The sequence below is a fragment of the Phoca vitulina genome, unplaced genomic scaffold, assembly GCF_004348235.1.
Source record: "Phoca vitulina isolate PV1807 unplaced genomic scaffold, GSC_HSeal_1.0 scaffold19, whole genome shotgun sequence".
Taxonomy (NCBI): Eukaryota; Metazoa; Chordata; class Mammalia; order Carnivora; family Phocidae; genus Phoca; species Phoca vitulina.
The window spans coordinates 29,482,374-29,506,714 of NW_022589722.1; the positions used below are offsets into that span (position 1 = coordinate 29,482,374).

General features: G+C 52.9%; 1 protein-coding gene across 2 annotated transcripts; it reads right to left on the reverse strand.

Moving 5' to 3' along the window:
• Nucleotides 1-7,305: 7,305 nt before the first annotated feature.
• Nucleotides 7,306-19,508, reverse strand: PNPLA5 (patatin like phospholipase domain containing 5). 2 transcript variants are annotated; one of them, XM_032416526.1, is made up of 9 exons: nucleotides 19,237-19,508; nucleotides 18,625-18,857; nucleotides 16,716-16,781; nucleotides 16,209-16,418; nucleotides 14,740-14,800; nucleotides 13,458-13,643; nucleotides 11,304-11,436; nucleotides 9,057-9,173; nucleotides 7,306-8,471 (listed from the first exon to the last, which is right to left on the reverse strand). In XM_032416526.1, exons 1-9 carry the CDS (start codon nucleotides 19,427-19,429, stop codon nucleotides 8,387-8,389), a joined length of 1,284 nt encoding a protein of 427 aa, XP_032272417.1. In that variant the 5' UTR covers nucleotides 19,430-19,508; the 3' UTR covers nucleotides 7,306-8,386. The 2 variants fall into 2 exon arrangements, with proteins under 2 accessions (XP_032272417.1, XP_032272416.1); XM_032416525.1 differs by lacking the exon at nucleotides 16,209-16,418.
• Between the last annotated feature and the right edge of the window lie 4,833 nt (nucleotides 19,509-24,341).

Genomic DNA, 24,341 nt, shown 5'->3' on the forward strand with positions numbered 1-24,341 from the left:
CGCGCCCGAGCCCGCCGCCCCAGCCGCCGCGCGGCGCTCCGCAGGCGTGACGTCACGGCGCCGCCCGGCCCGCGCCCGGCCCCGCCCCGCCCCGGCTGCGCTCCGCGGTATGACGTCATGGCCCCGCCCGCCGCGCGCCGGCTGCCCTCCGCAGACGTGACGTCGCAGGGCCTCCGGGTCGGGCCTGAGCCGCACGGAGCCGCCGTTACCCACCCCGCGATGGACCTGACCCCTGCCCACCTCCTCCTTGCCGCCCGCAGTCCGCATGCCCGGCCATCGCGCGTTCATTCATCAGCCCTCTGTTTCCGTCATTCAGCAAGCGCTCAACACAGACGCACAAACGCTCCCTCGAGAAGTGACCTTAAAGATTCATCTAACAAATATTTAGCGACCATCTGATCTGTACCAGGCCCTGGCCCAGGTTCGCGAGATACATCAGGCAAAAGCCCGGCTCTCTTGGAGCTTACATTTGTGAATAACCAAGATAATCTCAGGTGGTGATGGCGCTATGAATGATATGCTTCATAATGTCCTGCGGGCGGAAGGGGGGAGTGTTAATTGCAGATTCCAGGGCCAACCCCAGACCTCAAGAGATAGATTCTCTTGGGATAGCGCCCCCAAATCTGCATTTAATAAGGTACTTCTTTGTCATACTACAATTTGAGAAAAACTGAGTTCTAAAGAGGTTTTAGTATAACCCCTCATCCAGTCATTCACTCAAGAAACGTGTACTAAGCACCTACCACATGCCTGGGGCTGGGGGAACACAAAGATGAAAACAGTGGGGTCCAGGTCTAATTCTCTGAGTCTAGCTGTCCTCGACTGTGGAAAAGGAATGATAATCTCTACACCTAGGTTCTCTAGCTGGAAGGATGGACAGAGACAGCTACACCACCAAGAATACTGAGTAAAGCAGGTGGGCAGGACCTACTCCCTCTCTCTCTTGCTCTGGAATGAGGTACTTGCATAGAGACACACACACATGAGCTGGGAGGCATGGGCCATGTGTACACGGTGGACAGAGGGAGGAAAGAGCAATTAACCTTGGCTCTGGAGGCTTGTGGGTGTCTTTACCAAAATGAAAGAGGACAATCCAAGCACCCGAGGTATTAACGATTAGGTAATGACACAGACAGATCGCCAAAGGCTGGAGGAAATGAGCAAATGAAAGAATGAATGTCCTGATGTTTCAGATGAGGGCTCTCACTACGGGAGAAGTCAAGGGAGATGGTTTTGAATTGGAATCTGAGGTATTGACATGAACTTACTATTTTTTAAAATACCTATTTATCTTTGCTGAAAAGGTCTTTAGGTACTGGTATTCCAGTAATAACTAGACACACCCAGTCTCCAGATCTTGGTTCTTAAATACTTCCCCACCAAAAGGAACCAGACTCTCTTGGGGGTGGGGGGGGGGAAGGACAATTCCAGGGCTGGGCAAAACAAACAAACAAACAAACAGAAACAAAATGAGTCTAAAGCATCTTGTTGGGCAAAAAATAAAGTGTTAAAAAATGATGAGTAAGTCAAAAGGACACAGGGGCTAGCTGAAAGGCCAAATTAGGAAAACTTTGTACATATTAGACAAAAATAGGAAACAGCTCCGGACGCCTGGGTGGCTCAGTTTTAAAGTGTCTGCCTTTGGCTCAGGTCATGATCCCAGGGTCCTGGGATCGAGCCCCACATCGGTCTCCCTGCACAGTGGGGAGCCTGCTTCTCCCTCTGCCAACCGCTCCCCCTGCTTGTTCTCTCTCTCTCTCTGACAAAATCTTTAAAAAAAAAAAAATAGGAAACAGCTCAAATTTCCATCAATGATAGACTGGATAAATTGTGATATACTCATACAATGAAGATACTTACTACATAGGAATAAAAAAGTGCACGTGCACATATGTGTGTATGTGTATGTTGGTGATGGTATATGTTCATTATTTTGTTAGTTTTCTATTACTGCTGTAAAGGGTTACTACAAACTCAGTGACTTAAGACGAAAGTTTATTATCTTATAGTTCTGTAGGCCAGACATCTAATAAGGGTGTCATATGCTAAAATCAAGGAGTCCCCAAAGCTGCGCTTCTTTCTGGAGACTCTGGGGATGGATTCATTGTCTTGCCTTTTCTAGCCTCTAGAGGCCACCGCACTCCTTGGCTTGTGGTCCCTTTCTCCATCTTCAAAGCCAGCAATGGTAGGTCTAGTCTTGCTCACATTATAGTACCCTGACATCGACTCTTCTTTTTCATCCTTCTTCCACTTTTAAGGACTTGTGTAACTACACTGGACCTACCCAACAATCCAGGATAATCTATATTAAGGTCAGCCAACCAGCAACTGTAATTCCATCTGCAACCTTAATTCCCTTTAACATGTAGCATAACATATTCATAGGTTCTGGGGATTAGGGTGCAGACACAGTGGGGAGAGGAGTGTGTTATTCTACCTACTTCAGTTGTATTACTTGAAACTTTTCTATAGGTTCAGGTTTTTTAAGAATAAAACTCTGAAGAAAAACCTTTAAAATAGATAACCCTGAGGATTCTACCTAAAAAGCTATTAGAATTAATGAGTTTATTGAGATCACAGGATACAAGGTCAAAAAGCAAAAATCAATTCCATTTCTACATACCATCAACAAACAATTAGAAATTGAAATGTTAAAAATATCATTTGCAATAACATCAGAAAATATTAAATGACTTAGGAATACAGCTAAGAAAATATGTGCAAAATTTGTATAACAGAAGCTACAAAACACTGATGAGAGAAATTAAAGAGAACCTAAAGAAATGGAGACATATACCCTGTTCATGGATTGGGAGTCTTGACATTGTTAAGATGCCCATTCTCCTCAGATTCATCTATAGAGTACAGTCCCAGGCAAAATTCCAATGGGCTCTCTTGTTCTAAAGTCTATATGGGAAAACAAAGAACCAAGAATACTCAAAACAATTTTGGAAATGAATAGCGAGGTTGGAAGGCTCATACCACCTGATTTCAGGACTTATTACAAAGCTATTTATCTTAAGGCTATAAATCAAAACAGGATGGGGTTGGCATAAGGACAGACATATAGATAAATGGAACAGGATAGAAAGCCCAGAAATAGACACACACACAGATGATCGATTGATTTTTGACAAAAGTATTCTTAAGGAGCAGAAAACAGAAATTTCTTGGGAGCCCAAACTGTCCACCAAGGCCTGGTCTACCCCATGGGGAGTGAAGGCCCCATCTCTAGAAGTGTGGAAGAGGCTGGATAGCCTTCTGTCCTGAACAGACCCCTCCCAACAAAGGTGGATGCAGAAGTTCTCTGCCCCAGAGCCCTAAGGCTGCTGAGGCAGAGGGAAGAGGTTGCTGTCCGAGGTGCTGAATGCGCACAGTTCACCAGATCCTGCAGCCCTCCCGATCTGGGATCTGGGATCTGAGTTCTGGGATTAGGATAGCCACGACTCTCCATGGCCCTGATTTTGCTTGTTTTATGTTCTGTTTTGATGCATGTTTTCCATTTGCATGTGCTATCCAGTTTTTAAGGTTAAGTACTTGTTTATTATGGAAATGTCAAACATATACAAAACTAGAGAAAAGGGTTAAGTGAACTTCTGTGAACTCATCACTCAGTGTCAACTGTTAGCAATCCACGTTTCATCAACTCTCAGTCACCCGTCCCCACCCAGATTATTTTGAAGCAAATCTCACGTATTATTTCGTTCATAAATATTTCACTACAGATCTCTAAAAGATAAAAACTCTTCGAAACACACGTTCCCAATATATTAACACAGCTAAAAAGTAATGAATGTTCCTTAACATCACTAAATACTTGGTTAGTTTACAAGACTGGATCTAAGGGTGGGATTCAAAGTTCAGAGGGGTTGAGGTATCTTCCTGGGGATTCCCAGTGTAGCCAGAATTTAGTGCTGGGGCAGAGGTCACCCCACTAGCATCACGTGATCCCAGCCTCAGTTTAGCACATACCAGCCTGCTTGGCACAGATGACATTAAGCGAGACTGAGGCACAGACTGCTGGCTCAGGCAGGTAGTCACACTCACATAGTGGCCCCTGAGGACACCAGTGCCCAGGAACTACATGCTCCAACCACACTCCTGCCCAGACAGATGGCTAGATCAAGATCAGTTACATCAGAATCCCTGCAGAAGACTCCTCAGTATTTCCACCCAGCATTCTAGCGTTCAGACAGAATGGAACCACAGCCTGACCTGGGTGTGAATGCTAACCCCACCACTGACTGGCTGTGGGACCTGGGACAAGGCACTTCACCTCTCTGAAGCTCAGATTCCTTGTAGGTTTAACTTACCATAGGCCACCTCCAACCTGCCTTTGCACCTACAGTATCCCCTCCTGGAATAACTTTCTGCCAAACCAAATTCTAGGCTTCCACCAAGACCTAGTTCAGAAACCCATTCCATTGTGGGTAATCCCTTCCTGGAATCATCTCTAATACAGTGATATTAATTGTCTATGTAATGGGCCCAGAGAAGAGCTGGAGGCCCCTTAGAAACCAGCTGGTCCAACCCCTGATTTTAAAGATAGGAAATGAGGAATTGATCAAGGACAGAACTTGCCTGGCATCGTAGAGCTGGTGCACAATGAAGCTGTAATGGTCTAGGGATCTCTCTGCTTCCTGGAGGACAGACTTGGGCATTTCCAGCCCTACCACTTACCAATGAACATAACCCTTCTGCACCTTTGTTTCCTCAACCATAAAATGCAGAGTATATTACCAAACTCCCAGGGTTGCTGTGAGAATTGAAATGATGGGTTTTGTAAAGTGTAAAGTGAGTGTACATGTAAGGGTTAGATTCCCTATTATTTCCACAGAAATGGAAACAGAGGCATGTGAGCTCCTTGGGGCAGGGATCTGCCTCAGGCACCAGGACACACCCTGCAGACAGTTGGCACTCAGAAAACCAGGCTGGGGCAGGGGTTTGCAGTCAGCCTGGGAGGTGGATTGTGCCAGGGCTCCAAGGCCCAGAAAGGTGCTTGGCTGGAACATTGAGAGAAAGAGGAGGGTGGTGGACCCATGACTTAAGCTCTGCTGATGGGAGACCATGGCATGGGTCTAGAAAGGGCCTTGATATCACACAGCTCTGGGCCCCATCACAGCTCCCCTGAGCTTTCTCTGGACTATCCCTCACCCAGGAGTGGTGTAAGGCTCAGAGGAGGCCCAGTAGTCCCTCTAGTCCGGTGCCTAACACAGAGCAGATATGAAGTTAGTGCATCTTCTTGCTCCCTCTTTCCTACCATATGATGTAGTCTACAAGGAGCATTTACTTTTCTCAAGTAAATATTTCATGAGGTATGTGCTGTTATCTCCATTTTATGCAGGGGAATCCTGAGGCTCTGAGAGGTGAGGGAATTTCCCTGGGTTACATTAATGCTCAGTTGCAGGGATGGGACTTCGACGCAGGGCGACCTCAATTCAGAGCCCTAGATCCCTTCTTTCCTCTGTAATGCCTCAGGGCTCTGTGCTGGGTGGCTATGTAGGTTGACAAGCCAGGAACTCTGACCTGGATTAGTTCCTGGGCTGGCTGCTTTGTCAGCTGAGCCACCTCCAGGCTTAAGGAAGAACACAGCACTGTTGGTGGGTGGTGGCTCAGTGAAATCCACAGGGGTTGCCCAGGCTAAGCCCATTCATTCTGAGGCTACATTCATAGAAGTGGTGACCAGCAGGTGGGAGGTGAAAGGCAATTTAGGTCCAGTACTGGTCACATCATATCAGGGGCAGCGCTGGACTCCATACTCCTAGAGGGATTTGAACAAATTAGGGTTAAGGGGTTGTACTTTACTGAGCAGCAAGTCTGGGTTGGGGATGTCCCTGATGAATGGTTGTAAGGCACAAGCTATTCACTGTGGAGAAGAGCAGCCTCAGAGGTGCCAGCTCACCTGACCTTTCTATCCCTGCCAGGCTGTCCCCAGGCAAGCAGGTGCATGGACCCAGAAGCACAGAGCTGGGATCAATGGAGAAAGCCACAGGCAGTCAGATTTTAAAGCCATGTGAGAAAATGTCTAAGAGTTCAATAGAAGAGAAAGCAGGGAAGTACTTATAAACTGTAAAGCACTGTGAGCGATGTTTGCGAATAATCTCTGCAACCCACAAGTTGTGAAGAGGTGACCCTGATGCATGAGCCACAGATAATAAAGACCAAAAAGAAGTGTTCAGAGCAGAGTGTTATCAGCAATTGAGATATTCAACCAAGTAAGCTAGAAACATTTAGTGACATGCTGCTTCAGAGAAGAAGAATGATGAAGAGGAAGGTGGGAGTGGCCAAGTATCTTTCTCCATCTAAGACACAAAATAAAGCAAAGGGGGCAAAGATGGCCCTAGGGCAAGTCCCAAAGAACCAATGAGAGGGGAGGTGATAAAGGGAGGTCTGTTTGCCCCTGGAATAGAGGTCCATGTCCTAGATAGGGCACAAAGGACAGGGGAAAAAGAATACTCTCAGAGGCCTCCTGAGCATCTAGATCCTCAACCTGGAGACCCAGGTGACCAGTCCTCCCCTTTCCATAGGCAGAGGAAATCCCAAACCCAGCACCTGGGAACAGGGACAGGGCGTCCCAGCTCTGGATGGAGAGAATCCTTGGGGTTTGGACATCACCTGACTCAAGGTAGAACAGCCCCCTTCATGACAGCAAGAGGGGACAGAAGTGAGCTCAGCCCCAGTGGATCCTAGATCCTAGAGATGAGCAGGGAGGTGGACCCTCCTGCAAGTCCTCCCTCTCTCTGCCTCTTCTCTCCCTTTCAACCTCCCACCCCCACCCCAGCCCTCCTATGCTCCATTCACCCACTCTGCACTCACCTTTTTGCTTCCCTGCTCCCAACCCTCCAATGACTGCCCAAATCCAACGTCCTGATCACCGTGACAGTGGCCTCTGTGACCCAGCCTCTGCCTGCCCTCCGCCTGCCCCATTGCTCACAAGGCTCCGGCCACACTGGCTACCTTCTGTTTCTTAAACACATCGACTGCATTCCTATCTCAGGGCCTTTGCACCTGCTGTTTCCTCTGCTTGCAAAACTCTTCCCCCAGCTCTTTGCCTCTCACCTGAGGCCTAACCCCTGACATCATCTTCTAGGAGGGGCCTTCCTGGACCACTGATCCAGGGTCGCTCCCACCCCACCCGACCGCCATCGTGTCCACCCTCTTTTGCTCTCCTCACAGCACTGCTGCTCCTCAGATGATCTTATTTTCAGTTTCCAGTTGGCTGTTTAGCATCTGCTCCCCGCCCCAACCCACACCAGAATGTAAGCCTTGTTCACTGTTGTGACCCCAGAGCCTATAATGCACTAAGCAAAAATCAAATGAATGAATGAATGGACGAACGAACGAACTAATGAATGACTCATTATCTCTTTTGTTCGGATTTATTCCTTTGCTCCCTTTTTCTCTTGTGCATGCCTCCATTTCCCCACCCTCCCCATCCCTGCTTGGGCTGAGTGCCTCCTAAGGGCCTGGCCAAGACACAGTGTGGGTTCTGCTCTGAAGACAGGAAAGGGATCCGCTCCCAGGAGAGGGTAGAGGAGGGCTGGTGTCCCAGTCTCCTCTCTGCCTGAGAAAGAAAGGGGCCTGGGAGTGGGCTGTGTGCAGGTACTAGTAAGGAATAATGGTGCTGGCAGCCAGGGGCCCTTGGACACTCCGATGGGACACATGTGGGTGGGATTCTGAGAAGATTTTGATCCCCCTCTCTCCTCCCACCCTCGCATCTCCTGCTGGGGGCTCCCGCTGGATGTACCCAGTAGGAAGTCAGAGATCAAGGTTGCAGGAATGAGGCAGACCATGGGGGTCACCCTGGGGTGAGTGCCGGACAAAGGAAGTCAGAGAAAGGATCTGAGGGGAGGCACACCCCAACCCATCATTTCCATTTGCCTTCCAATCACTGACACTTTCTCTATCTTCTGTAAAGTGCTCTGCAAACATCTCAGCAAAAGCACTGGAACCCTGCTTCTCAGCAGATGCTGCCCCCGAGTCCCCCTACATGGAAATTCAAGAACCAAGATGTGTGTCTCAGCTCCTACCTTCCTTTTTCCCTCTGATGACAGGGTGACCTGGACACAGCAACCAAGGGACACACCAACAGGCTGGGCCTCTCCCAAAAAGAAGTCCTCAGGCCCCCAGGAGCTGGCTCCAAGGAATAGGGGCTCCAGAGGGGCTGGTGGGGCCTCTTCTGGCTCCTGGGGGCCACACGCCCACACAGTCAGGGATAAGAGTCTGAGGGAAAAGGAAGGCTGCTCAGCAGACAGCTCCACACTGGGCTCTGAGCTCCGGAAGACTAGTCAGGACTCGAGGACTGAGGGCAGATCTCGGCACAGGATGAGGGCTAAGACAAGGACCAGGAGAGGCCAGTCACTGGGCTGGCCCTGCTTTGTGCCCCTCAGGCCTGATGGGGAGGTCTGGGCTCCTTGGCCAGGTCCACAAGAAGAGCTGCCCCAGGCCGGAGGGGGCTGGTAATGGGCAGGCTGCGGAGGAAGGAGAAGCCAGTGAGTGCAAGGTTTTAGAGCCCGGGGATGGGCAAAGGGCAGGGTGAAGCCCTGTGGGGGCAGCCCTCGCATTCGGTGAGCCCTGGGTCACTCTTCTCCCGGATACTGCCAGGAGGAAAGCCCTGAGACCCTTACTCTGGCCACGCGGAGAGGGGCAGGAAGGTTCCAGGGATGGCCATCAAGTGGCTTGGAAGGACGCCAGGGTCTCTAGCCAGGTGGAGGAGAGATAGGCAGCCCCAACCCAGACCCCACAGAGCACAGGGAGGGACCTCTGGAAGGCTGTTGGAAGGGCTGATGGGGATCTGGCCGAGCAGGGAGATGCACTCGTCCTCTGGGAGCCGGTCCTGCAGACTGACCTGTGTGAGAGGCCAGCTCCGGCATCCAGGCCCAGCACGGGTCTGGCCCACAGCAGTGACCAAAGCTATGCCAGAGACTACATGGGGAGGCTGGAGAGAAGGACACGGATGGTGTGGACGGCCTGCCCAGGGTCTAGAAAAACAGTGGTGCCTTGCTCCCCCAGGGAAACCACACCCGCTCTGCCCCAGGCCCGTCCCCCCGCCTCACCTGACCAGTCGGAGGAGCTGGTCCTTTGACCTGGAGTAGATCTCGAGGGCCAGGCCCTGCAGCATGCCCCGCATCCACCACAAGTCGGCTGGCAGATCAGGCAGCCATGCCACCAACCTGGAGGAAGGGGCGGCAAACGCTTCACTCAGCTAAGCCTGAGCATGTGGCCCGGCCAAGCCCACCTTCCCCATGGGCCCAGAGCAGAGCCAGGGGTCCCTGCACTGGAGGACCTGAGGCACCAGGCCTAAAGGAAGTGGAATAGAGGTGAGAAGCGCCCACCGCAGAGCTGGTTATAACTCCGCGGGGCACAAGCATGAAGCCCACGGCAGGGAAGGGCAGGGCTCTGGGCCCAGCTCCCCTGCTCATCAGCTGTGTGACCCGGGCAGGTCAGGGAACCTCTCCGAGCTTCAGCTTCCTCGCCAGCCAAAAGGGGACCATCAGCTTGCCTGCAGTTCCTAACCTCCTCCCTCTCTCTGTCCCTCCTTCCCTTCCCCAGACCTGCCCTCCTTACTCCACAGCCCTCCATCCACTCTCCCCTGAGCAGCCGGTGACATGCCTGAAATATACATCTGATCATAGCCCTTTCTTGCTCAAAACCCTCCTGTGGCTCCACACCTGGGTCCTGTCGGGTCAGCAGAGGACCAGGTCATCCAATTACGGCAGAGACAGGGCCTGGCTGGGCACCATCTGAGACTCACTGGACACAGCAGGGCCTCCCCTCAGTGTGCTGCCTTCAGCAGAGCCTCTCAACCAGGACCTCAACCAGGCAGACAGGCCACAGCAAAAACATAAGCTAGACCATCACCTCCCTTGTTCTGGATTGTCTGTCTCTATTATTACAACCTACATGTTGAGCATGTAGGTTACCAAAAAAAAAAAAAAAAAAAAGCTAAGTCTGAATTTTCCTATGGTCTGAACAGGTTTCTCCATCAGTGCTCATATATGGACTTTTTTTTTTTTTAGCTGAAAAGTCCAGACTTTGCCCTTATCCTTTTTGACTTCAACCTGCAGTTTCAATCTAACAGCTCAGCGTGAGGAGAATCTGAGTTAGCAGAAAGCTCTCTCCTGGCTTTGGGCCACTGGCAATTACAGCAGCAGGGCTGATCCAGTCATTAACTCAGCGTGGAGCAAAACAGAGAGACCTGTGACTCACTGTCATAGACCTTTTTGGTAATAAAAAATTTTTAAAAAACACAGTTCTCCCTATGACACTTCTCTACTGAAACCCTTCGCTGCCTTCCCACCATTGTTGGGATAAAGACCACGCTCTTCATGTGGCTATAGAGCCCTGCCTGTCTAGCCCCCACCAGCCACTGCCACACCACCTCACCATCTTATTTCCTCTGCCTTCTGCCCCAGGACCTTTGCACATGTCGTTCCATCCCTCTGGAATGCTTTTCCCTTCCTCTTTGCCTGGTGGACTCCTACCCATTCTTCAGATTATAGCTCAAAAGTTACCTTCTTTAGGCAGCCTTCCCTGACCAGATAGCCCCTAGGGCGAGCTATCTCAGTTCACGGCCAGTGTAGACCTCTTTTAGGAATCACAGCCAGTATAGACCTCTCTGGGTATCTCTAGGCAGAGGTGTGATTGCACAGGTGAGTGTGTGATGGTTTGTGGGCTGTGAGTTCCACAAGGCCAGGGCCTGGGTCTGAGTCAGGGCTGCCTCCCTATCCCCAGCCAAGGCTTGGCCCCTGGGTAGGACCTCAATATAACTATTGGTGGAATGAATGAACAAACAGTGCCGAGTGATTCATTAATCAGCAAAGTTAGAATGGTTAGTGAGGGCTTAACCACAACCAGTCAGCCCCGGAAGGGCCTTGTTTTATAGAAAAGGAAGCTGAGGCCCAGAGAGGTCAAGAGACCCAGCCCAGGCCACACAGCTAATCAGAACCAGACCAGCCCCCAGAGTTATTTCTCCAGAAACAGCACATTTCCTCTGAGGCTCTAACAGGTAGAGCAAAGGGCCAAAGGTCCTAGAGACAGGTGAGGGGCCAGAGCATTGGCCAGGAGGCCCGTTTCCGATCCCTTGGTCACAGCTGCTACATCATCTCCCCACCAGTCCCATCCCGCAGAAGAGACCCCCCGACACTCCTCTGGGTTGTGCAACCAGCACCAAGCAGCCCGGGGAGGCCAGCCAGACTCTGCCCACCCAGCGGGCTGGCTGCCCCTCCTGCCCTGGGCACTGGTCTCCACCACAGCCCTGATGGCAAGCCAGGCCCTTCCCAGGACCCCCGGCTGAGCCTCACCTTCTGCTCCGGAAGTAAACGTACTCGAAGGGTAGTGTGTAGGGCAGCAACAAGTAGGTCAGTGCCCGCCCAAGGCCCGACCGGCAGAAGCGTGCCCAGGTGCTAGGGTCCCGCACACATGCCTTCTTCAGTGCTACGAGAGAAGCCGGGGCATGACCACCCACCCCTCCAGCCAGCCCCTCACCATTACCCTTAGGGCAGGTGGCCTGAACCCCTTCCCACCTCACACAGTCCACAAACTATGCCCACTCCCCCACCCCTATCTGCAGAGAAAGAGACAGCATTGATCAAGCCCCTAGTTTGAGCCAGCGGAGGTCTGGGCACTCAGCTTGTGCTCTCTCCTTATTGTCCCCAAACCGGAAGGGCGTGCCCCTTTCACAGATGAGGAGACTGAGGTTCAGAGTAGGTAAGTGACTTGCCTAAAGACCAGGCCAGGAAATGGCAGGGTCCCCAAGACAGACCCAAGGACTCAGGCTCCCCGAGCTCTTTCCACGTCTCCCGCCGCTCTGCAAAGTCCGTTGCACACCCCCCCCCCCGGACGGGCCACGTGCGCCCCCCCGTACCTCCCTTGATGACAGCAACACGTCAGGGTTATTAACAGCAGCAGCTGCAGGAAGGACAACAACCCCTTCCCGAGCCCCCTTCCCCTGAAATGCCCAGGGTACCAAGGACTGGCATCCTGGCAGGGCAGAGCCAGAGCCCAAATCCTCGTCTTCAGACCGTGGCTCGGCCTCCAACCTTGATTCTGGCTAGTGCTGTGGAGAGACAGCCGCTCGGAGGGTTCACAGACGACACAGCACGAAGACCCGCTCCTCGTTCCCCTGCCATGGGTCCCAGGCTGAGTCCCTCCCCTTCCCTGAGCCTACGTTCCCTCCTCTGAAAATTGGGGCTCCTGGCAGTACCCGGCTCCCAGGCAGGTGGGCCGGGATTAAGGGAGGTCTGTAAGGGCCGGTCCGATAACTAACTCCCAGTCCCGGGGCATGCTGGCGGTGGTGGCCCATCATGGAGACGGTTCTCTGGTGCTGCCATGTGGCCGCAGGGACGCAGCCCCAGCTCCCGAGCTCCAAGCTTGGCCCTCAGGGGCTCGCCACAGATCCAGGCCCATTTCTGCAGGCCCTGTATGGTCTCTGGCACGGAAAGAGGCGCCCTCCCTGTCCCCTTCGCCCACCCACACTGTCCTTGCTCTAACCTCAACCACCATCAGCTCTCCTCCCAGGCTTCCCCCCTCCCCCTGCCCAGCCCGTCCCCTCCCAGCTAGGTGCGGTAAACACCAGACCTACCCTTCAGAGCAGTAGTGAACCCTGAAAAGGAGGGGTTGCCCCTAGTAAGCCGCCCCCCCAGTGGCTCCCCATCCCTCTCCTGCCGCTTTCAAAGCCACCTGCCTGACCCTCCCAGCCTCTGCCACCCTGCCCCTCAACCACAACACTGCCCCCATCAAACCCAGGACATTTGCACATGCTGCACCTTCTGCCTGGCTGACTCCTCCTCTCTGGTCTCACTTAGATGCTGTTCAAACCCACATCCCTGTCACCATGACATACGCCCAGACCCTTCTGCTGCTGCAGTTGTGACTTTGGGGTCACTAAGCAGGAGAGCAGACCAAATGGCTCAGAGCGGAACTCCTGCTTGGGCTATTTGTTAGCTGTGTGACTTTGGACAAGTCACTTAACCTCTCGGTGCTATAGTTTCCTCATCCATATAATGGGGACAATTCAGTGCCATCCTCAGAGTACTGGTGGGAGGATGAAATGAGTCCATGTCCACGTGGAGAGTCCAGAACCTTCTGTGTGTGCCTCTCTCACGTCCCTATGTACTTCCTGCCCTTCCCTGGGCCGTGGGCAGAGACCTGGCTTTCTGAGGCACAGATTTGGGTTTGAATCTCCCAACTGCCTCTCCGAGCTTCGGTTTCGTCGTCAGTGAAATGGGGTAAGGAAAACACGTAGGCCCACGGTTGTGGTGCGGAGTGATTGCCACAACAGGTAGAAAGGCCCTAGGACCACACTTGGCACTCAGTAGGTGCTCAATAAAGGAGTCCTATCCTCTTCCGGCCCCTGAGCACCTGCAGGGCAGGGTCTCTGCACGCCCCCCCCCCCGCAGGCCCCTGTGTGTAGGGCATGGGGTAGGTGAGCAAGTGCATGAAAGAAAAGGCAGTACCGGCCTCCATCTCTGGTGAGAGCTGCTCAAAGTCAGGCACATCCTTGACCAGCACACTGGGCACTGCCCAGTTGAGAGACAGGCTCCTCTTCTGGCCTCTGTCATGACCGGCATCCTGGCTCCCATCAGCTGGGGCTGGGGGCTCCCTCGACACCAGCATCCAAAGCACTGGTTCCTTGGTAAGTCCTGGGTCAGTGGAGAGGAGGGATATGACGGGTCAGCACGTCCAGAGCCCCCTGGTGATGGTGACAGCCCCTGGCTCTCCATGCCACCCATCCCCCTCGATCCCCAAACCCAGTTCTGGGGACCTGCTTGCTGCAGGATGTAGCCACAGCTCCTCCTGAATGACCTCTTCCTGCTCTCCCCTGACCCTTCTCTGCTCCCCATCTCCTGTGCACTTTCTAGTGGCTCGTCGGAGCCCGGACCCTGAAGACGCAGTCCAAGGTTCAAACCCTGATGTCAACACCTGTTCACTAGGTGATCTAACTGCCCCGTGCCTCAGTTTCCCTCTTTGAGAAAGGAGAAAATGAAAATCTGCTTCATGTGGTTGTTCTGAGAATTAAACAAGACAAACACCTAAAGCTCAAGCCCAGATCTGGGCACGTATTAAGTGCTCAGCAAATTCTTCCTGCTGCTGTATGTTTGGGGTAAACAACATGGGTCTGGAGCCAGATGGCCTGGGTTCCAATTTCAGCTCTACCATGTGAAGAGCATTGGATGACATCCAGACTCTCCAGCTGAGAAGACCTCTGTAGCCCACCCACTGTCTGATGAACACACACACACACGCACACATGCACGCACACACACACGCACGCACATGCACACACACATGCACACGCACACTCCTGAGGCCATACTGAGTCACATGCCCCGAGGGTGCTCGCCTCTGTTCCTTTGCTCTCGCTCATCTTCCCTCTGCTTGGAATGCCCTCTTCCTTTCTGTCTTCAACCTTTCCATAGTCTTCATAACTCTTCAAAGCCCAGCTTATCTGTTGCCGCCTCCAGGAAGCCCTCCTTGCCCACCCTCCAGGCCGGGTCAGGTGCCCCCTTCTGAGCATCCCCTCCATCTCCATGGGGAGAGGTCCCCCCACAACAGTCTAAGAGCAGCCCAAGAGCAGGATGCGTGTGTGATCCTCTCTAGGTCTCCAGCCTCCAGCTGAGGCCAAGCATAGAGCAGAAGCTGAGTGAGAGAACGAGTGAGCTGAGGTCCCTAAACGCACAGACACCTGGAAAGCAGGATCTACTTGGATGCCCAGCGACTATGGGGGCTGCCACCTACCACGTCTCTCCAGGAACCTGAGGGCATCCAGGTAGCCTTGTCTGCAGCTGTCCGCTACTACCTGCCAAAACAGGTCAGAGTAGGATGGGGAAGGCCTGGACCTGCCCCTCGAGCTATGGTCACAGTCCAGAGACTTGTCTTCCACTGGAAGCAATCCCCGCCCAGCCCGCGCTCCCCAAGAACCCCCTCGATGGGCTCAAGGACCCCAGTGCTGGGTGGGGAGGGCCACGGGACTGCAGGCAGGACGGGCTCCCCCCCTAAGACTCCTTGGTGGCCGCTCTTGCTCCAGACACTCCGCTCTCTGGTCTCAGTTCTCTCCTCTGGAAAGTGGGATAAGTAGGCCTGGCCCAGGACACCCGGGACACTGCCTGGTTCCTGTGGGTCAATGCATGGTGGTTGCCTTCACCCTTTGATGTTTATTTCCAGAACCAGCCTGAGATAGCAGAGGAAATTGGGGGCCCACACCCGCCTGTCTCAGTCAGAGCTCCCCTAGGGGGGGAAAGGCACCTGCAGGTCCAGAAGGCAGCTCTGCCTTCCCTTGCTGTGTGGCCTCAGGATGGCCACTCCACCTTGAGAGCCTCAGCTTCCTAGTCTCTAAGATGGGGCTGAGATTTTCCATCTACCACACAGGTATAGGGAAGATCAGAGTAAATGAACATGATCTTGTTTCATAAATTATAAAACACTACAGAACCGAGGTGCCTAGCTGGTTCAGTTGGTAGAGCAGGGGATTCTTGATCTTGGGGTCATGAGTTTGAGCCCCATGTGTGGCGTAGAATTTACTTAAAGTAAAAAAACAAAACACTACAGAACCATGGAATGAATGAAGGAATAGGGGAGGGCCAGGACATGGTTGGGGTAGAGGAGCAGGTTATGGTGATAAACTATTTGTTGTCAAATTACCCATTTTCCAGAAATACCAAGGGAATAAAACAAGAAATCTAGGTCTATGGTCCCTTTTTGTCTGTCCTTATGCCTCGCCTCCATGGGGATGGTAAATTTGGCCACAGTCTAGGGCAGTGGTTGAGAGCATGGGTCTAGGCTAGCTGAGGATTTGAAGTCTGGCTTTGCTGCTTCCAGGCTGTGTGACTTTGAACAAGTTGCTTAACCTCTCTGAGCCTTGGTGTCCTCCCTTGAGAAACAGAGGGTACTAGCACCTTCTCACAGAGCCTGACCCTGAGGAATACCAGCAGAGGCCTGGCTCACACCCCAGCTCAGCGCGGTTGGTGCTACCATGCCTTGATGTGGGGCCAGTCCTAACTCAACATTCATCCAGGCAGGGGAAGAATAGTAAGGACACAACTTGAGCCCCATGTTGTGGGTTCAAGAACGTGGCTGTAAGACTCAGAACATGTGTCCTAACTACCCTGAGGTGGGGGGAGGGTGTGGGGACACAGTCTGACTCACAGGACCCTGGATCATGGCCAAGCCTCTAACACCTTCAAGGTGGGCACCGGGGCCAGACCTACCTCAGGGCTGGGGGGTATGAGGGCGATGAACCCCAGGAAAAAGTTCTTCTTGGAGATCTGGAAACTGGCATTGAAGGCATTCAGCTCATGCATGCTGGCCGAGGTGCTCTGGGGGCAGATGTCCACTGTCCCGTGGAAAGGGGACACAGTGATGGTGGAGGAGGAGTCCGCAAAGGGCAGGTTGTTGCTCAGAGCCCCGTCGATATAGCGCTGCAATTCAGGTGGGCTGCCTGCTCAGGATGCCCTATCCTCTCCCCACACTGCCATGGGGCCACCAGCCGGAAGTGGGCTGCAGCCGGTGACCTCTAGCTGCCCCTGAGCCCCTAGGACCATCTACCCCAGGATGCTCTGAGCACCACCCCCCAGGAGCAGAGGGAGGGCCCTGGCACACAGTAGGAGCTCAGGGAGCACAGTTCCCTCCACCCACACGCCTTTCAGCAGAAGGTACATTGGGCCCTCAGAGCACGGGGCAGGGACTCAGTCATCAAACCCCCAAAGTGCACTTACCTCCCCTCTGAATTCGGGGGGAATTGTCCCACAGTAGAAAGGAAAGTATAGGGTGCAGACCAGAGCCTGGGAAAACAAGTCAGCGGAAACACCATTATTCGCGCTCCTGGTGTTCAGAACCTGTTCTGGGCCCGGTGTCTAAGCCCAGAGCTGCCTGTGAAGTTTGTTGGCATTAGTCTTGTGTTCAGGGGAGGGAAACGAGGCCCAGAGAAGTTGTCATGTCCCAGCCAAATTCTCAAGGTTAAGAAGGTACTTGAATTCAGGCCTGTCATGACACCTGCCCTCCAATTCCTGCTGATGGATCCTTGCTCAGTCGAGACTGCTGCTGTGTCCCCCCCCTTCCCAAGGGCAAACAGAGGCACCAAGTACCATTTATCCATCACCCAGCAGGCAGGAATTCTTCACCAACAATCCAGGTATGTCTCCCAAAGTGTGTTCCCTGGACACTGATCCAACCAGATGCATCTCAAACAAGAAACCCTGACTTCAGGACGACTGGGTGACTCAGTCAGTGAAGTGTCTGCCTTCAGCTCAGGTCATGATCCCAGGGTCCTGGGATCGAGTCCCGCATCGGGCTCCCTGCTCAGCGGGGAGTCTGCTTCTCCCTCTGCCCCTCCCCCGCCTCGCTCGTGCACGCTCTTTCTCACAAAATAAATAAATAAAATCTTAAAAAAAAAAAAAGAAACCCTGATTTCTTTATCCATTTGGAAAACACTGTCCACTCTTCCCCGTAGAGTCTCTGACAAGTCCAGCAATGAAAAAGATGCTTAACATATTAACATTTGGGGCTCAAGAGTCCTGTCTTGGAAGTGAGGGATGGTGTGGCAGGCAGCTGTCCTGTACATGGTGGGACACAGCAGCATCCTTGGCCTCTACCCACTAGGTGTCAGTACTTTGTGCACACACACACACACAGAATTGTGACAACCAAATATGCCTCCAATGTTGTCAAATGTCCCTAGGGGGAAAAATCACCCCTGGTTGAGAACCACTGACCTAGGGCTTACCAAACTCATGGAGCATAGAACCTTGACTTGCAGTCTACTTGGAAATATCCCTCCAACCCTCTCTGGGAGATGCAGCACTCATCCTGGCTCTAACCAGTTGGAGATGCAAGCGGGAGCCTCATTCCCACAGATTAATGATAACAGTGACAGCAGCTAATGTTTACTGAGCACCTATTATGTGCCAGGCCCTGTGCTATGTGCCATAGAGGCAAAGATGCTGGGATAACCTTTAGGGTCCCTAACTGGCTTCCTCGAGAGCCCACGGACATCAGCTCGTGCCAAGGGACTGGCTCCTCTCCTGCACACACTGAGAATCCCGATCATCACAGACCCAGAGATAGTCCCCACACTGGGTGCTGGGGTCAGCAAGATGAAGCAGATTCTGCATCACGGACCCCAGTCTGAGTGGAAGGCACAGACCCTGATAAGAACGGGGAGCAGAGCTCCGGGCCTCCCTCCCTGTCTCCCTACCTGCCTGAGCCCTCCCAGGAACCTAATCCCTACTTGGTCCACCTGACCACTCCCAGAGCCTGTCACTGGCCTCCCTCCCTGACCGTGTGGCTCTCTGTCACGACCTCCTGTTTTATAACAATACTGGATTGTTTCCTAATCCACTGTGGGCAGGCGCCTCTCTGGAAAAGCAGGGGCCCTGAGTACAGAAGCTGGACTTTGCCCCCTCCCCAGCCATTCCCTTCTGTGTCCAGCCGAGGGGCCTTCCCAAAGCAAGATGGGAGTCTCCGTCCTCACCTTCTGGCCCCTCTGTACTGCTACTCTCTCATTTATAAACAAACCCAAGCCTCAAGTGACACCCCCCCACCTCCCTGAAAGGAGTGTCTGCCTCTGGGAAGCACCTGGAAGTCACCGTAGAGATGGAGCCCACTCACCTGCCACCACATGCTCACCTGGATGACTTCATCGCGGGTTGTGAAGTTGGTGACTATGATGTTGTGGCCATCGGGCCATCGGGTCAGCGAGATGCCCAGCTTCTGGGAGGCCAGGATATGAATGTTGGAAGGCAGGCTGTCCTGCAGCTGCTGCCTAATGTGCTCAATGGGTGCGAAGGCGGGGTGGAAGATGCCCAGGCTCAGCTGCTCCACCTGCTTGACCATGCCCAGGAGATGGGAGCAGCAGAAATCTGTGCGCATGGGGAGAGGAGGGGGTCCTCAGTCACCCAGGGGGCCTGCCCACATCCGTCCAAAAGACTTGACCTCCCTCCCGGGTACCATGGGAATGGACCGTCTTCCCTTCTCCAGCTCAGAATATCTGTCCCCAGCCCTACGTTCAAATGTTCTGTCCACCCTCTGATCTTGGGAACAGCCTCCCCAGCTCTGATCAGTCCTCTGCGAAACGAGAGTAACCATACTCCTCAGGGTTCTTATGAGGCTCCCATGGGATCATGCTGGATGTAAAGGGCGCAGGGCAGAGCGCCGGCACGCCCCTCTCCGCGCCCTCCCTCCGGCGTGGAGCCCGCGCCCCCCCCACGACCCGCCCAGCCCGCGCGGTCCCCCACGCACCGACGGACTTGCCCGCGACGAGGCAGACGGCGTTGAGCGCCCCGGACGAGGAGCCGTAGAAGCGGCGGGCGCCCTGGAGGAGGTGCGGGGCGCGCTCGCTGAGGCAGCGGGTCACGCCCACATGGTAGAGCCCCAGGAAGCCGGCGCCCGAGAAGGACAGGCTCCAGCTGCCCTCGTCCTCGTAGCAGCGCATGGCGGCGGGGCCGGACCGGGCAGTCCGCGCTGGAGGAGGGAGCTGAAGTGCGGCCCGGATGAAAGGCTCGGGCGGGAACCCGGCCCCGCCCCACGCGCCCCCGCCCCGCCCCACGCTGCGTCCCCCGCCGCCGCAGCCAATCAGGTCCCGGGGCCGCGACGCCCCGCCCCCCAGGTGTGCCAGCTCGCTGGCGCGGGGGGGGGGGGGGGGCGTGTACCCTGGCGTCGCCCGCGCACGCCTGCGCGGGGGTGGATCACGGGCCGCGACTGCGGGTTGACCGGCCCCGGGGGAGTGGCACCGGCTCTCCGCCTGATCGCTGGTAGCAGAAGCATTATTCCCGCCCTCATTTTACAGATGGGGGAACGGACGGGCCCTGAAGGCAAGTGCTAGCCAGGAAGTGGCAGACACCTGGCACAACACCTGGCCTTTGGAGTCAAGCCGAACTTCATTCTGCAACTGTGCTGGTTCAGGTACCAAGGACAGCCAGAGTCAGCTGCCACGAGCCATGTGACTTTGCCCAAACTCCTTACTCTCTCTGGGCTGCAGTTTGCCCGCATACTCTGAGGCCCTTCGATGCGAGGACCCACAGAGCCGTTTCTGCTCTGATCGCTGCTCCTCCGGGGCAGACGCACCATCGACTGGCCAGTCCTGGGGGGTGGGATGACAGCCGGGACAGCAGGCACAGGCACTGTGCTAAGTGCTCTTTGCAGTCACCCTCACAACGCTGTGTGGGTCAGGACCGCTGTGCCTATGTTCATTTAGGGACATTGAGCCCTGGAGAGGCTTAGGGACCCGTATGGCCAGGAAAGACCTCCAAGAAAACGTGCCCACACCCTTAAAACTGGGGCAGTGGTTCTGGAAGTCAAGCAGGCAAAGGGTGAAATTAAGTACCCCAAACAAATTCTTTGAGGCGTCCACAAGGATGTTGCGGAGGAGGAAGAGGGAGGTCATAGGTGACTCTCCCCACCACTACCACCTCCCCAGGAAATGGATGAATAACCACAATGGGACAGTTCATGGAAGGTCAGAGAGCCTCACATGTGATGAGCAGAAGAAGAATGAGGTTTATTGCCTGGCGCCATTTATGCAAACATTTAAAAACACTCCCAACGCATTGCTAGGTATTTTTAAATAATATAGTAACAGCCTGAGACATGGATTGGTAGATCACACCATACAAATATATATATATATATATATATATAATATATATATATATATTTGAGGGTGTGCAATGTGGGGTGGGAGGCAAGGGGGAAAACAGGTTGTGGGGGGGGGGGTCAGCCAGAATTGCACTCAGGCTCAGGACCTCCCTGTACCACTTCCAGACTGAGTAAGGGGCAGACCCATGGAATAGACCCTCCTGGACTCATCTCACTCTGCTCTAGGGAGCAGAGTGCCTGGAGGCCTCTTTCCTTGGAGGTGGGAGCTGGGAAGTCAGGAGAGGCTTTATGGGCAGACCCGCGAAGGCTGACAACCTTCCTTTGCAAGCATTTCCCTCCTACCTGACACTGGGTTAAGTGCTGTCTCATTTTATCTTCACAACAGCCCTGCGAGATAGAGAGTACTACCAACCCCATTTTGCAGATGAAAAAACTGAGACATAAGCCAGGAACCCAAGAAAGCCCAGCCAGGAAGGGTTGAGCTGGCACTCCATGGCCTCCTTGTCACCTTAACAAGAGAGAAGTGTGGGAGCAGGAACTGGAGGTGGGGGTGTCTAAGCTTCAGGCTGGAGGAGTCCATAGGGACCAGGCCGGTGGGCATGAGGTTTCACGACTCTGGGAGTGGAGGTTTCTCTGCAGGAATCAGGGCAGAATAGTGCTTCTGGGAGAATTCTGGAAGACTGACCCTGGAACATTTTCTTATGCCAAAAAAGTAAGAAAGTGTTTGAAAAATGATGAGGACTTTTCCAAAGGATACAGAAGCCAGCTTGTATCATGCAGATTAAGGGACATTCCACTAAATAACCTGCCCCTACTCTTAAAAAAAAAAAAAAAAAAAGGTTAAGATCATGAAAGATGGGGCGCCTGGGTGGCTCAGTCGGTTAAGCATCTGCCTTCAGCTCAGGTCATGATCCCAGGGTCCTGGGATCAAGCCCCACGTAGGGCTCCCTGCTCAGTGGAGAGCCTGTTTTCTCCCTCTCCCTCTGCCCCTACCCCCACACATGCTCTCTCTGTCTCTCTCTAAAATAAATAAATACAATTTAAAAAAAAGATCATGAAAGATAAAGAAATGCCCCCTGCCAAAGAAAGCTAAAGAGATGAGACAACTGAGTGCAATGCGTGCTCCTGGATTTGACCCTGGCCTGGAGGCAGAAAGAGCCAGGATGGACATGATTGGGACAATTGACAACATTTAATGTGAACTGTGAATTAAATCATAGTGCTGCTTTGATGTTACATTTACCAATTTTAAACATCATACTGTGGATCCACAAGAAAACGTCCTGTTCTTAGGGAATACACTGAGATAGTTAGGGGTAGAGAGGCATGGTGTCTGCACCTAATTTCCAATGGTTCAGAAAAATACCTCTCACTCCCTGTACCTGCGTCTACTTCTCCGTCTGCATCTATATACAGAGAAAGCATATGTGACAAGCGTTACTGATCCAAGACTCCCAGTAAAGGGGACACAAGAGTTCTTTCTTTGCACAAGGCATGTAACATCCTTGAAAATGTGAGAGCATATCAAAATAGAAAGGAAAAAGACAGCAAACAGTTAATTCCCTCTGGTCCAGCTTGTGGGGACCTAGAGGGAGTCCGTCTGCCACCGTTAAGTGGTGAGTCCTGTCCAGCACCAGTATTTTAGTGGAGACTTCAGATTGGACACATATCGGATCCACGGAGGGTGCAATGGTACCTCCACGGAAAGCCGGTCAGAGAATCTGACCTATGGCCACATCTCCTATTCCACAGATTCTGCAGAGAGAGGTGGTTGCAGAAGCAGTAAATGTCCCCAAAGGGAAGAGAAGTGTAAGAGTGAAGGTGAGGAGACCCCTCCAGTCACTCCCTAGTTGAGTAAGAAGGAAAAGAAGGACAAGGAGGCCAGAGCTGCCCTAGCTGCGAGATGGGGACAGGAACACCAACAAAAAGAAGACAGAAGGGAGGAAGAGGTTTCAGAGCCACGAAGGCCACTTTAAGCACTGTTCTCTTTTTCTTGAAGGAATGGGGCAGAGGTCCCAGAAAGGGGGGAAAGTTCCAGAACATTGTGTTGCTACTGGCACTTGGGCAATGCTCTCACCTCGTCCTATTTTTAAGAATAGGGGTGATGAGGTCGGCCTCTTGCGAAGCTCCCCTCGGCCACTGGGGGCTTCCCCATACCCCGCAGGCCTCCAGGCCCCCCCTCCCTGGAGAGCCAAGAGCCTGGCGCCACATCTGGCCTGCACATCTGCCAGAGCTAGGTGCTTGGTCTAGGACGAGCCGCGGGGTCCACCATGGGTTGGGGGCCGCAGAACATGGTCCTGTGGATGCACATCACTGGCACGGTCCCACCGCACATTCAGAAGTCTATTAACAATGACATGATGGTCACCGACGGCAATGGTGTCCTCAGATTCCCGCAAACGTGTAAACATGGCGATGACTGGAAATCCTGCATTGAGCAACTGTGCGAAGCCACACGGAGTCTGTCTGGCCGTCTGGAGAAAGAATGAGAACAGAACACTAGAGGCTGTTTGCCATGACCCTGAGGACACCTACTGTGGAATCGTTCTCGAAGATGCTGCTTCTCCAAAGTGTATTATGAAACGGAAGAGGTGTTGGGTGAGACTTTATGTGTTCCTCAGCGCTGATGAGCACAATGACTAACTACCTCATTGTCTCAGAAGTTTTCCTGGGAACATGAAGAGCCCTGAGACAGAGTAATAAATGTAATCCAGACAGGCAAGCCCAAAAAGGAATTAAAACATCATAACAAAACACAAGCGAAGTGGTCAGGAGACTGTAACACAAAGAAAAATGCTGCTCCATGGGACATACATCAGGCTGAGGCTCTGTCCGTGGAGAAATACACATTCCTAAGACGGGTGATCGTTTCTTGGGCAAAACCTGGCTCGTTTCAATGTCGGTTGCCCTCCTAAAGCCACAGCAACAAAAGTAGCAAGAACCTATCTCCCAGGAAGGAACGCAAAGGATGATGAGCACAATGGAAGGAATGTCTAATGCAGCAGAAACAGAATCAGGGTTTTAATTGCCCAGAATGAGCAGTAATATGAAACTGAACTGATACACATACAGTTGGGCATATAGGTTCACACCATCAATGCAGAAGAGCAACTTACCGAAAAGCTGACATGGCATCTGTTCATAGGGTAAAGACCTGGGGGTTTACAGGTGAGTCAAGGTCATTCTAAATTCAGGGCGATCTGGCTGAGAGTATCCAAACAAAACAACGGAGCCAAACAAGCAAGCAGCAGTAGTCTTCAGCTGCACTCCTTGGAAAGGGCGGTGACAGTCCCAGGGTAATCTTTGGTGCACAGGTGATATTCCGGGTATTACAGCTGGGTCTAGCGAGACATGGAGAATCTGGAATAGCAAGATTGATTACATTTAGAAAGAGGACCTGGCATTTGTTGGGTGCCTGCTAGATGCTGGGGAGGCAGACTTTAGGGTCTGAGACATATGTCTTTTAAAGAGCAACTAAAGGGAACAGATGTTCAACCTGAGATGATTTGGGGAAATGGGTTATATGCCCATCAAGAGTGTAAGAGCTCACTCATCCATCCCACAGAAGAAGGGACCATTTTGTTGTCTTTTGCTTTAGAGAATAGCACGAAAACCCATAAGACAAACAGGAAGGCCACGTTTGACTTAACATTAAGGATACATTTTTAGGGGTGCCTGGGTGGCTCAGTTGGTTAAGCATCTGCCTTGGGCTCAGGTCATGATCCTGGAGTTCCAGGATTGAGCCCCCC

Excerpts from the sequence above, each read along its gene's own strand:
- PNPLA5 (XM_032416526.1), bottom strand. The coding sequence starts at position 19,429 with ATGCGCTGCTACGAGGACGAGGGCAGCTGGAGCCTGTCCTTCTCGGGC. Across the intron at positions 16,419-16,715 it reads CCCCCGAATTCAGAGGGGAG|CGCTATATCGACGGGGCTCT; the intron begins GTAAGTGCACTT and ends CCTGAATTGCAG. Across the intron at positions 11,437-13,457 it reads CTCACCAGAGATGGAGGCCG|CACTGAAGAAGGCATGTGTG; the intron begins GTACTGCCTTTT and ends CTTCTCTCGTAG.